Source organism: Antrostomus carolinensis, unplaced genomic scaffold (genome assembly GCF_000700745.2).
Source record: "Antrostomus carolinensis isolate BGI_N321 unplaced genomic scaffold, ASM70074v2 scaffold17888, whole genome shotgun sequence".
NCBI lineage: Eukaryota > Metazoa > Chordata > Aves > Caprimulgiformes > Caprimulgidae > Antrostomus > Antrostomus carolinensis.
This window is the reverse complement of record NW_010335173.1, coordinates 1-13,111: the sequence shown is the minus strand read 5'-3', so window position 1 is coordinate 13,111 and position 13,111 is coordinate 1. Positions and strand designations below refer to the sequence as shown.

Sequence of the window (13,111 nt, the reverse complement as noted above, 5' to 3'; positions counted from 1 at the left end):
TGTTTGTTGGAATCTCTGCAAAAAAACCCCCATGTTTCTTTGCTAAGACTTCCTGAAGGTTTCCTAAGTTATAGCCATGAGAATCATCTGTGTTTTGAATCCATCTGTTGGAATCACTGTTTGTTGGAACTTCACAAAAGGCAGTATTTAAGGGACTGGCTGCCACCTCTGTCCCTACAGTCCCACTTACAGTAGCGTATCTCCAACATGATCAAAACTAAGTATCACATTATCTCTCTGTTATGGTACCTATTTTTGCATTGGAACCCTAAGGCAAAGAAAGGTAAAAATACTACATCAAGACAAATAAGATAGTGGGGAATCAATGCCCTTCTAATTCCAAAAGAAAAATCCTGCCTGGCATGCTGTGATACAATAGAGAACTCATTTTATTTACCAGATGAATAGACAATATGAGTAATGAGCTGATAATCAGTAAAACAGGAAAAAATAGCAAAAGAAAATCTTATTTCAAAGTGTTTACTGACTTAGCAATCTAACAGTCTTATCTCCCTTCCTCAGCTGTGTTTTCTGAGTCAGCAGTAGTTAAACTTTCCAGCAAACCCTACATGAAAGAAAGTGTAAAGGGTGATTAGGGATTTCCAGTCAGTGACCTCACCTTTGAATGGGACAGTTAACACATTTGCTCTGACGTTCTTTCTACGAAGCAGTGCAGTGACAGCTGAAGTTGCTTTCAAGAAGTCATCTCAAAGGTGGTCTGGCAGTATCCAATAACTTACCCTTTCGAACAGGAGACAAATCACCTTGAATTTCTTAATTTTCTGAGTTAGTGACAATGGCAATTTACTTTGGAGTTACCTCAGCAGTGTTTTTCATCTGGATTATGACATTCATGGCTCAAAACTACTTTATAAAAGGTATGTAAAGTTCCACTTTTTAAAGCCTTCTACTTGAACTAAAGTACTTGAAATTACTAGTCCAAGTAAAGTACTTTAAAAAAGTGGGGGCAAGGGACTGTATGTAAATATGTTTCTGGCATAGGAAACCACGGGGTTTTGAGAATACAGTGTAATGGAAGCTACTTTAGCATATAAGGGAACTCTTTCATTGTTAGTCTAATTATTGTCTAAATGCTACAGAACTGCTTGTTTTAAAGATTTGGTATTGCATTTAGGATTAAGTTCAGATCTATTGAAATGTTATTTTATTTTGTATTATTTAAAATATCACAGCAAACAGTTTGTACAATCCTCAGACAGGAAAACATGCATGAAACCAGTTCTGTGTGTCCGTGATAAAATGCTATCTTTAATGCAAAGTGTTTTGCTCTGACTTGGCAATATCCTGACACTGTCTTAATTTGCAACATTGAAGGAAATGGGTGGCAGGGATCTTGCAGTTCATTTCCAGGGCAGTCGTGCCTGTCTCTGGTTACTACAGTGCAGAAGTTCCTATTCTTTATGAAGTATCTATTTGAAAAAAAAAAATAAACCTAGGGAATTGCCAATATCAATTTTATCACATGGTTCTTAGATAACCCTCCTCCCTCAAACATTATTATATGAACCTTTTTTTTCTATCAGGGTCATATAATACCCCTTTCTTCTATATGTTAGTGAAATATAAATGTCTTCTCCTTCAAATTCCATAATCAACTTGACTCAATCTATTCTAACCGCAGTAGCTACGAGGATATCTACAGATACTTAATGTATATCAGATGTTTCACTGTAATTTGCAAAGAGTAAATGCATGTTCTACCTGTGTAAAAGAACATACACTATTGTTGCAGGCAGTTGATCTTATCTAGTGAAAAGCTTCTGAAGGAAATCTGAACTGAGTGAAATAGATGCTCAGCTCCAGTCCTGTTGAAATTCCACAGGACTGGAATACCTAACAACAGTAGTCTTCTCCAGCAATCCCAACCACTGAATAATTTTCACTGGGGAAATAATGAGCTTGAGTCTTAGTTTCCCCTCCAAGCCTGCCTTGGGGTACCTTCTCATGCACCCTCTGCTCATTGGTCCAAGAGCTCCAGTTAAGCTCAGGGCTGATCTCCAGCTGTGTCTTTGAGCTGTGTTGTAGCATGCCCTGTCCCCTCCTGTAGTGACTTACTGAGTGGCCTTTAATGGATGGACCCTGGACTTAAGTGGTAGGTAGCCTTGTCTCCAGGATGGACTTCAGGTATGTGTTATAGGTAGCATCATTTTCTGCTGTTCTCAAATGGAGTTTCTGGATGAACCCTGCATCTGACTCATTTTCTTGCTGTCTCTGGGGCTTCAAGTGAAACCTGTCACTGTCACTACTGTGGTCCTGTGATGCTGTGGGACTGTGCCCTGGTCCGTGAGGGCACTGTCCTTCCTGTGCTGCGGTCACCCTTAGCTCCTGGCTCCTCTTTCCTTGTGGAACAGCCTCTATCTTGCCACTTCCTGACATCAGCGGTGAAAGGAAACTCTAATAAATCAGAGTGAAGGCTTGGAGCAAGGCAAAGAGACAGAAATAACAGCTTCTCCAAAAAAGCAGGAGAACTAATGTACAATAAAGCCAATACCCATACCTTACAAAAATGGAACAATTTTCTTCCTGTCCTATGACACATTTGTCTTCTCTAGTCTTCCCACCTTTGTCAGTAAAACAGATTTCTCATACAAGACCCAACTGCTGGGGAAGATGTCCCAGTATTAGTAGATTAACTAAACAGAGCAAAGCTTAAACTATAGTTATGCATGGCTTGTGGACCAAAAAGGATAATATGCTTCTAAGAGATTAGTCTGTCTCCCATGCAAACTCAAATGTCTTTAGAACAGAGTTCAGAGATTATTTAAGAAGTGACAAAAAGACCTGAAGAAGCTGCTGGTCTCTTTATGGATTTCTTCCTAACACTGTAAAACCATCTGAAATTTAGATTGAAGCTGATAACTTTTCCAAAACTTTTCTTTTACTTCTCCATTTTGTTTTAAAATGCTTACTTAATTCTAAGGTATCACTTTGGTCAGTATCCTACAGTCACTTCTCTTATCACTTAAGACTTAATTTTCTGGTACTCTAATTTTTATGTTATGCTATGTATCTATCATGCAGTTCTCATGTAAAAATATTTGTCCTTGAATGGAATGACTAACGACTACAACAATTTACAAATATCTAGGCAACTTTCTAAGGTTTCAGGAAATTCCATTCAGTCAGCTGCTCAAGTTTATTTGAAATATGTTATGTTGGTCATTGAGAAACTTTCATTCTCAACATTACATTGAGAATGAGGGATGTGCCCCAGCAGCTGAGACAGGGACTTTTTTAGGAAACCAGAGATGACTCTCAGGAGGACCATGAGAGTTGCTTGTTAGCAAAAGGGAATCAAGAAAACAACACTGGGACTCTTCTCTGACACAGAAGTACTTTGGACAAAATGAAGACACAAAAGAGGACATTCATGAAGACAGGCTGGCTGAAAGGAAGAAATTTGACAGTTCAAATCATCTTCACACTGGGACTATTTGTATAGACTTGAAGTCCTTGATACCTATACATACATTTTCCTGGAGCAACACAGCTTCTCTGCATACTCGTGCCATACGTTTGGGCTGATCTTATGTTCAAGTCAGGGCTGGATGCAGCCAGGATTTGGTTATGGGGACTGCTCAAGTGTTCAGTGGCTGACCTGCCATATGACTGGGTCTGCACCATACCAGGAAGTACTAATGGGAGGCCACAGCTGAGATAAATTCACCTAATTCAATGACTGCTCTACCAAACATTTAAGTCCAATTAAACTAAATATAAGGAAACACATCTTTTACCAGAAGCCATTTCCAATCCCCACAAACCCAGTGGGAGCAGGAGTGGAAAGCCTGCCTTTCTTTTGGCAGTCCACACAAGCTTAATCATCTTTTTAACCACTTCTCATCATGGGGGTGGCTTGGCTGCTAGTTCTATCTTTTCATTCATAAAATTCAATTGAACTTCTGTTGCTAAGAAGCCATGTGGTGGATCTGCAAGCATCACTTCATCCTGCCTTGAGAGTTTGTGGATTGCCTGTATTCTGATGCATAAATTTTATGAAGTATTCATTAGTGTACATATGTGGTGGGCATACAGTCTGAAAAGCATATTGAGCAAGAAAGTAACACCTGTGGCTGTTAGTCATCTGAAATGTTTTAATGAAATATTGAAATATTTAATTTAATATGGCAATTACTCTATGTAACTCAAAAATTTTAAAGAAATCTTTTTCCAGTATACGCTTCCTGTGAAATACAGAGGCAAAAGAGTAATATCCTTTCTCCTTGTTTGTGTCAAATCCTGAATTCTGTCTTAAGTCCTTAACACATGCTAGGAAAGTAGAGCAGGTGTAATCAGACTTAAGCTGTGCCTTTCCTGCTGCGGACGTTATGGATAGTGTGCCAGCTGTGGCTATCTAAAAAAGCTGGATGAACTGCCTATGGAGGAGGAATAGGGAAAAGTGTCATAAATTCACCTGGCCTATCCCCTCTTTTCCTGCTGCCTGTCAAGCACACAGTAAATTGAACACTTGACAGTGGCTGGGGAGGGTGGAAGCATCAAGCCAAGCTAGGAAAAAAGAAAAAAAGTTTTAGGAGGAATAAGGAACATAAGGAATGATAAAATCTTTATAGGTGTATTTTCTTATTGGTATGTTAATTCCATGAAAAATTATGTGTAGTACCTTTGATAGAACTCATATTGGTAAGAGTTGTATACTGACAGAATCAATGCCTCAGTGCAACTCTTAAGGGTTTTTCCCTAATAATTAAAATGATAAAACTATTTGATTATTCTTCCTATTTTGCATTAATAAGTATGACAAATAAGAATGTCTTTAGTAAGAAACAGAATTCAGGTAATGACTCAAATGCCAACTGTATATGCTTTCAGTCTAATAACAGCCAAACCTCTTGAAACTCTAGACTATTGTGTTAAGGAGATATGTTCTATTTTTAAAGTATATCTTTTTGCTAGAAATTAGTTTTCTTCTCTCCTTAAGCCAGAAACTTTTAATGACATTCAATTCAGTTGAACATGATGTTAAATTCTTCATGAGGAATAAATTTTAATATTCAAATGCTAACTTTGAATATTTATGTCTAAATTACAGGTTCCATTCTTTCACCTTGCAGGATCACAGGTGTAGGAATTTATCTTGAGGAGAAAGTGAATTTCTCTGAAGCAAGTAATGCATGTAATCAATTGAATCTACAACTAGCAAGTAAAGACCAGGTTGAAAAGGCTTTGAAACATGGCTTTGAAACATGCAGGTACATGACATCAGTTAGTGTCTCGTTACCTTTAGTGAATGCCTTTAAAAACATCTGAGGCCAGTGATAAATCTAATATTAAAAGGAGCGATGATTTTTATTGTAGCTACGGATGGGTGAAAGATGGATTTGTTGTCATTCCTCGGATAACATCCAACAAGAAATGTGGTAAGGGCAATGTTGGACTAGTGCCATGGTATGCTGAACCCTTTAAAACATTTAAGGTTTACTGCTTCAATTCCTCAGGTATGTACAAAATCATAACAAGTAAGTGAGTTCTTATAATTTGTTGGTCATCTTAAATGTTGTCAAATTTTACTTAGCTCTGTAAGGAAAAAAAGCTTCCAAGAATAAAAAATAACAATTCAGTTAATCCAAATTAATAATTTGGTGCTGCCATGAAAGTTCTTGAAGAAGAGTTGCTTTTACTATTCTGTAATGTTGACACAATCTTAAAATGTTTTGATTATTTAGGCACGTTAATTTGAAAGACAGGGAACTGAATCTTTAACCAGAGTGTCTGTGTGGTGTTTTCTTGTAAAAAGACCAGGTGTGGAGTACTTCAGGAAAAGTTTAATGTTTTTTGATAAAAGGAAATGTATCTATTAAACTAAATTAAAATGTAAGCTAGAATAGCTGAGAGATCATAAAATTAATGAGATTCCCAATCTATTATCAGTAAAATCAAGCAGCTCCTTTTAATGTGCATCATCCTATGTATGAAAAGACCTGTCCTTCCCCTCATTCTTGGCTGTCTATTCCCAGATTGAAGATACAACAGTGGAACTTGGGCCTTGATATAAGTTAAATCTCAGCACAACAGATCAGTATTGTTTCGTAAAGACTTCCGTGGTATTAACTAAAAATAAGTATCTAACTAGAGGCATTGTGTTCCTGCTAGTGTCCCATATCTATGGTTATTATGTAACAACTACCCCAATAATTAAGCTATATACAGGATCTATAAATTATTTCTAATCAGTCCCTAGAACTTTCTAATGAGTTTTAGATAACAAGAGCAAGAGATTATTTACAAAATCCTGAAATTTTTCAGGAAAGATGTGTGAACAAAGGCTGTAAAGAGCAGGAGACAGATGGATTTGCAAGATATGCCCATGCAAAGATATAAAGACCTAAGACCATGTCTGGTGACTGTGAATATTGGAGCTTATGAAGAGACAGAGGATAAAGCTGTTAGGGAGAAGGCCATGCCTTCACCAGTGGAACTTTGTTCATGATCCTGGGTCATTTTAGTGAAGGAGAGTAGGTAATACAAGTAGTTGGCTTACAAAGTATCTGACTGCTGATAAGAAAGTGCCACAGAGAGAAAGCACATTATAAATTTACTTATCACCTAGCCTGCAAAGTTAAAATTTCCATCATTGGGCTAACTTGGTTTTTGTCTGCAGTCCACAGCTATTATTGATGACTGCATAGGTGAATTAGTACTTGGGCAACATGTTCTAAAAAAAGCTGCTCCTATTGGTACTGTTATATCTTCTGTTCCTATGCAACATGGTGTTTCAGTGTGTGAAATAGGTGTCAGTCTGCATCAGAAATGTTGGGTAGGTTAAGTAATTCTAAGGAGGTAGCAAGTAATTCCAAATTACTTGCTTTATTTAGCTTTAATTAAAAAAAAAATACTGTTACAATATGTGAAGAAAGTTAAGCTTGATGAATGGTCAGAAAATAACTTAAAGTAATGTATATTTAACATTGGGATGATTCTGCATTTCTTTATCTTAATTGCCAAACAGTCGCATGTTCTAGGCATTTCTTACCCAAAATATTTGGCAGAAGCTCATTTTGTTAATTTTCTTTGTGACAAAGAAATACCAAAATCACTTGAAAACTGTAGTGGAAAAAGTAAAAAAGCCTCTGCCATTTAGCTTTTTATTCTGTGAATGGAGCTGCGTCATCAGACTTCCCAAGGGGATTCATTTGAAGAACAGTATGTACGTAGTTTCCCTGTTATTTATGTTGTAATCTGCTTGTTACTTTAGTGAAATTTTTATAACTTTACAGAATATAGAATTTCACTAGAGAATAAGAATTTCCATGTTTTCACATAAGCCTGATTCAGAACTCAGCTGTTCCATTTACATATAAATGTCCACTTGCACCCACATTTTTATATAGACAACATTCACAAAATTTAAATTACTTAATTTCTGAGTATGCCTGAAGTTTATTTCTTTCTAGCCCCCGTTAGAAACATGTATCTTTTTTATCTCATACTGATATCTGGTTTACCTGAAAGTTTTATGGGCTACTTTTGTTTCCAGGAAATCAAAGTAGTGTTCCGAATATCAACAGTGCTTGCAGATGTTTTGAACATATTCATAATATAATAGAGAAATTTTTTAACCTTGGACCTGCAGTTAAGTCTCCTGCTCTGCAGGAGGTCATATTATTGTTTTCTATGTGCATTATTATTCTAAGTGCTTTTCAGGAGGAATCTTGTAATTGGTATGCTATAAAGTGAGTGCCACTCTGGCTCAAAAAAGTGTTTTACTAATGATAAAAGGTGTGTAATCGGGGTTGTGGCCACATGTTTGAAATAGTCATGCTGGATTTGGGCAAGGCTTTTGTGAACAAACGAGTAATAATTTCCAGAAGGGAATGACTGAGGAACAATTTCAATAAACATGTGTGTACAGTAAGTACAAAACTAACATCCAATACAACTCTTATGTATTTCCTTTCTCTGCTGCAGATGTTCAGATTAATTCATGTTATCCAGATCCAACTACAACCATACTACCTTCTTCAAGTGCACCAACAGACTCATCTGCGTATTCAGGTTCTGATTTGACTGAGAACATCACAGCAGTGCCTAGTGTGACTGAGTCAGAAAAATCCCTGAAAAACATAAAATTTCGTGTTATCTGTATAACTGAAACAATATTGCCAACAGAGGGGACTACAACAAAAATGCCAGAGGAAAACTCACTGATCGACTCTCCTAACTACACTTCCCATGCTGCCTTTAAGAATGATGCCATTGTCTTTGGAGGTAAAAGCCATGTGTGGTAGCTATTTAATCAGAAGAGCTAGTTACATAGATGTTAGTAGTAAAACTGTTTACTGCTATTTTGGTTTGCCACTCCAGCATCCATTTTTATATAACTGAACCTGGAGGCAGAATAGGAGCATTATGGTTTTTCAAAAGCAAAGCTTATAAGGCAGAGGATTTTAAAATATTTTTAAGTAGATCTTATTTTATACTTTTTTGATAATATTTTAATATGAGATGCTGAAAGTTCATTCTGGTTAAAGTGATTTGGAGTAACTACATTTCTGAGAAAGTTTTAGCAAACATTGCTCAGAGTAATGGAAAACTCTGCAGGCTCTTAAAAACAAAAGATGCCATGACAGTTTTAAGAGGAATTGTTCACCAAATATGGAGGTGTTCTCAAGACACGAGGTGTGAATAAGTAATCCTAATATACAGCAACTGAGAAACAGACTAAATATGAGGAAAAGCATTCTAATTGTAAGGATATAGTTAATAAAAAAATGTGTTATCCAGGCAGGTTGATGTCTAAAACCCTCCAATGAGCAGATTAGACAAACATCTGTCAGGGATTGCCTAAATACCTGTTTTAGTCTTTCTTGAAAAGACGAGGAGTAGTAACTAACATCTTGAGATTCCTAATACCTCTACTCTTGAGTTGATATGTATATACCTTTTATATGAGGCTGTTTTTAGAAGAATCTTTTTTTATGCCAATGAGCCTTTAGAAAGTCAGAATTAAGTACATATAAAAGTTCTATGCTTACCTCACTTTTATCTCTAGGTATCCCCACTGCACTTCTTGTACTGGCAGTCATATTCTTCATTATTTCAGTTGTTCTAGCAGTCTGCTATATCAAAAAGTAAGTTGTTCTTTGCCTGTTTTTTTTTCCTCTGAGTTAACTCCTAGAACCAACCAGTGACTATTTTAAATATATAGCTAAAGAGCAGAGAAGTAATGATAATGACTTAAGTGTAGCACAAAGAACAAAATCATAAGCCCTATTATTATGCAGATAAAGTTTGTTACTGTTGCCATTCCCTGCTTTAGAAAAGGAACCAAAGACAAATACTGCCTATTTTTGATTAGTCAGTCATGCCTGGTATGAAACCTTTTCAAGTGTGCCAAAATAGCAACATTGAAGTGTGCGTCTGTGTGTATAGAAGCCTGTTTATGCAGTTTTATTCTTGTTTCTTTCTATGTCAGACTCAAGGTAAAAGTTTTTATTCTTGGACTATAATTCCATTCAGAAAAAAATAATTGTTGAGCTCATTTGTCATGTGTAAAGATCTTCACAGTGCATCATTAAACTGTATTGAAAAGTTGTGTGCATTTCACACATCCTAGCTCAGATAGCTTTGTAGCTATATACCACGAACCCTGAATATAATGTCTGGGCTTAAAAAAAAAAACAAAAAAACCAAACTATTTCTTTAAAAAGCACACTGCTTGAAAAAGGACAATGATCTAGCATGCTGCAATTCTGTGTGAGACTTTTGCTTAAGTATGGCAAAGAAAGTTAATTCTCGATATTTTTCACTTTATTTCTTGAGTGATACTACCAAACTATGTCCATATTTCTGCTTTACTATCCTTTTTTTCCTATTTAAAGGTACAAGAAAACCTTCCCATTTTCAAACAAGAATCAGCAAAAAGAAATGGTTGAAACTACTGCTCTCAAAGAGGCTAAGTCAAATGACAAAACATCTGAGAAGGAAACAAAGAATAATGGAAAAAAGGCAGAAGATTCTAAAACCAAGCCTGAGGCCACAGTAAAATGTCTAGAAGCAGAAGTTTAAGGTGAAGAATGTACACTTGATAGAAATATAAAATGAAGCACACAGAACTTAGCAATGCTTTTGAACATGAGTGATCGTAAATACTCATAAATTAATATTTTTTCTATCTTGACATATGAAAACTTGGGTTTTTAATAATTACATCTTTAGCTATAAATGTTCTTGCAGAACAACATGGTATCTTATTTACTTGAACTAAATAAAAATCCATATTACAGCTCATTTTTCATCTCTCATAAAAAAGTAGTTAGGAATATGCTATTACTGATATGCAGGGTGTTCACTGTTTTCACAGAATTCAGATCAATATATAATGAAAGGAGTTTTTTTACCTGGCTGGAGGATGTCTGCGAACTTAATGTCTAAAAGCAAATGATGATACTGTAGCTCTTCCTTATGTAATTAGCTTATTTCTGTTAAGTAGTTGCATACTGTTTTAAAAAAGTCTGAAATAAGCCTGTTTGCAAGTGAATAGAAAGTCAAAGGACCAACCCACTGTCATTCAAATACCCAAGGAAGGGTGCAAAGATGTTGATGTTTATATATAGATATACAGCAATTAATAACTTTCTTAGATATCTTAATCATATCACAATATACTGTTTTATTTATTAAAGCCTGTATCATTCTTCTGCATCAGATTATTTGACAGGGGAAAGAAAAAACCTTGAACTGTATATCAACAGTTATATTTAAGATCTTTTGTGTATATTTAAGTGTGGCTTTCATAATAAAGATCTCAAGTGGAACAGGATGTTTACAGTAATTCATAAAAAATAAAGTATGGTAGATATGTTTGGACAATTTATTCTCATAAAAACTGTCTCACAGTAAAAAGAGCTCATATAACCTTAATGTTACAGAAGTAACTAGTTGTTGTAAAAGAACAACACTAGGAATTTATCAAATACTTTGTTGAATAAATGTTTTGGATAACTTATTTTTATGTGTGAAGGAGGTTATTATGGCAAAGGAAGTATCTTTTTAGATCAAGCAGCTTGAAAAACAGTCTTAAATAAAACAGCAATAGAACTGCTCACCTATATTGTTTTCTACAGGGTAGCATACTGGGTTATGAACCATCATATTTTTGATTCACAGAAATTTAAAAATTGCCCAGTGCTTATATATTCCACTAGATAGTGAGGTATAGTGTACTGCTAATAATATACTTAGAGATACCCTGTGTTGGTTTTTTTTTTTCTTCTCTTTTTTTCCTTTTTTTTTTTTTTTTTTTTTGACAGCTCAGAAACATTGCATGGCTCCAGGAATGTGGACTGTTTTGATACACAGTCCACCGCTGCCATCAAACCTATACTACTGCAGAAAGACTGTGATTCAGTACAGCTCTAAAACCCGCTAATTTCAGATATCCACCAGCAGAATTTCAGCAGAAAAATGTGCAGCAGAGGAAAGCTCTAGATACAGCCTTCCCACTCAATTAACTCCTCTACTTGCAAAATACTGCAGTAATACCATGTCTCTCTTCTGGCAACCTGAATGAAAGCGGTCTGTGTAGACAGCAGAAATAAGGCCACCAGGAAAGGTGACAGCCAACACTTTGTCATGATGGTGTCAGAATAGCAAATGGGCTTAAGGACACAGGCAACGCTAGTGGATTGCAGGTGATATTGGACTTTTTTGTGACATACTACAACTTCCCTTCTGCTTTGCTTTCCATGTTTTAGAGACTAGAAATTACCCGTTTCTCTATTCTTTTCCCCATCACCAAGAGCTAATTATCACTTCTCTTACTCTCCTACTCATATTACCTCTATTCCACAGGTATCAACTTTCTCTTAGATTGTCTCATTCACACCTAAAGAATTTGGAAAATTGCTCTCTAGTTCTGCTCTGGCTGGAATTTGTTGCTTCTGTTTTAGAGCTAAATAAGGGCTTTTTTCCCCCTGAAGTGTGTACTTTCTAAAAAATCTATACTAGCTAATATAATAAGATATTGCCTTAACCTATAAATGTCTAATTTTATCATGTATCTCAAAAACTCAGAGAGCTTTCATCCTGACCTTCACACTGACACCTGGTCAATGCACAGTTTGATCTGCCCCTCCTTTCCATTATACTATTTATGCCAACAGTACAAAGGCTAAAAGGAACCTTTTACACTGTTCTACAATGAATAAAAGCTAGCTATAAGTACTAATTGAAAAGTACTGTATTTGATATTGTCTGTCTGTAATGAGGACTACTCAGTCACATTTGAAGTAGAGAAAACAAAATGTCCTTGCTCATTGTTTAACAGAATTGCAAGGGATGTACCTCTACAAAGCAAACAGGAAACATTTATTTAAGTTCTAGGCAGAAAGTGACAAAAACCAAACCCTTAATGGGTGGTAGCAGAAACTTCAGAGAAATTCCTTATGTTTCTGACTTTTCTCACGTGTCATGCTTTTTTTTTTCAACGAGACATTCTCAACAGCGATGAAGTTCCTTGAAGTCTCAGAAATTGCATTATCCTCAAGTATCTTGGACAAATAATTCATTCCACCTAGCAGGAGCTCAGTTGGTATTAGCTGTTTGACAGTAATGCTACTCGGATTCCCACGCTGAGGCTACAGATGTTTGCTGACCTTAGGTGAAAGGGGTGGTTGGCCTGCAGGAAATACAGCGAGGTTCCCAGTCCAGCCCAATCCCTGTCTGGAATACAGGGGTTCCTTTATTGTGGGAAGTACGTGTGTCTATGTGCGAACAGAAGTGGGCAGGAAGGGGAAGTATTACTCCTTTCTCCTCTTTAAATTAAAAATAAAAAAACAAACCTAGAATTAAACCTTGAAGCACCAGGATGCGGATGACCTAAAGGATGTTCTAGGGCTTCTGTTCCTAAGTGGCTTGTTATCATGTATGGGTGTTGGGGGATTTTTGTCAGAAGGTCAGTGAGCATTGACCTTCCCCACATGCTCCAGCAGAGCGGGGTGCTGTCTGCCCCGTGCCCAGGGGTGTTTTGCACCGGCAGCTGCTGGCCTCAGACTCCATTAAGTGCCATTTAAAGTGCCATTTAAATTGCCATTTATTAGAGCGAATAGAAGAGAGAACAAGTACGGGGCGT

General features: G+C 36.4%; 1 protein-coding gene across 1 annotated transcript; it reads left to right on the top strand.

The window, feature by feature from the left end:
- Positions 1 to 796: 796 nt before the first annotated feature.
- Positions 797 to 10,047, top strand: LYVE1 (lymphatic vessel endothelial hyaluronan receptor 1). The gene is made up of 6 exons (XM_010174463.1): positions 797 to 878; positions 5,072 to 5,231; positions 5,338 to 5,477; positions 7,948 to 8,247; positions 9,032 to 9,110; positions 9,861 to 10,047. Exons 1-6 carry the CDS (start codon positions 797 to 799, stop codon positions 10,045 to 10,047), a joined length of 948 nt encoding a protein of 315 aa, XP_010172765.1.
- Positions 10,048 to 13,111: the final 3,064 nt, after the last annotated feature.

Bases quoted from the DNA above. Each gene is read 5' to 3' on its own strand.
- LYVE1 (XM_010174463.1), top strand. From the start codon at position 797: ATGGCAATTTACTTTGGAGTTACCTCAGCAGTGTTTTTCATCTGGATT. The intron at 879-5,071 runs GTATGTAAAGTT...TCTAAATTACAG, and splicing joins TCAAAACTACTTTATAAAAG to GTTCCATTCTTTCACCTTGC. The intron at 9,111-9,860 runs GTAAGTTGTTCT...TCCTATTTAAAG, and splicing joins GCAGTCTGCTATATCAAAAA to GTACAAGAAAACCTTCCCAT.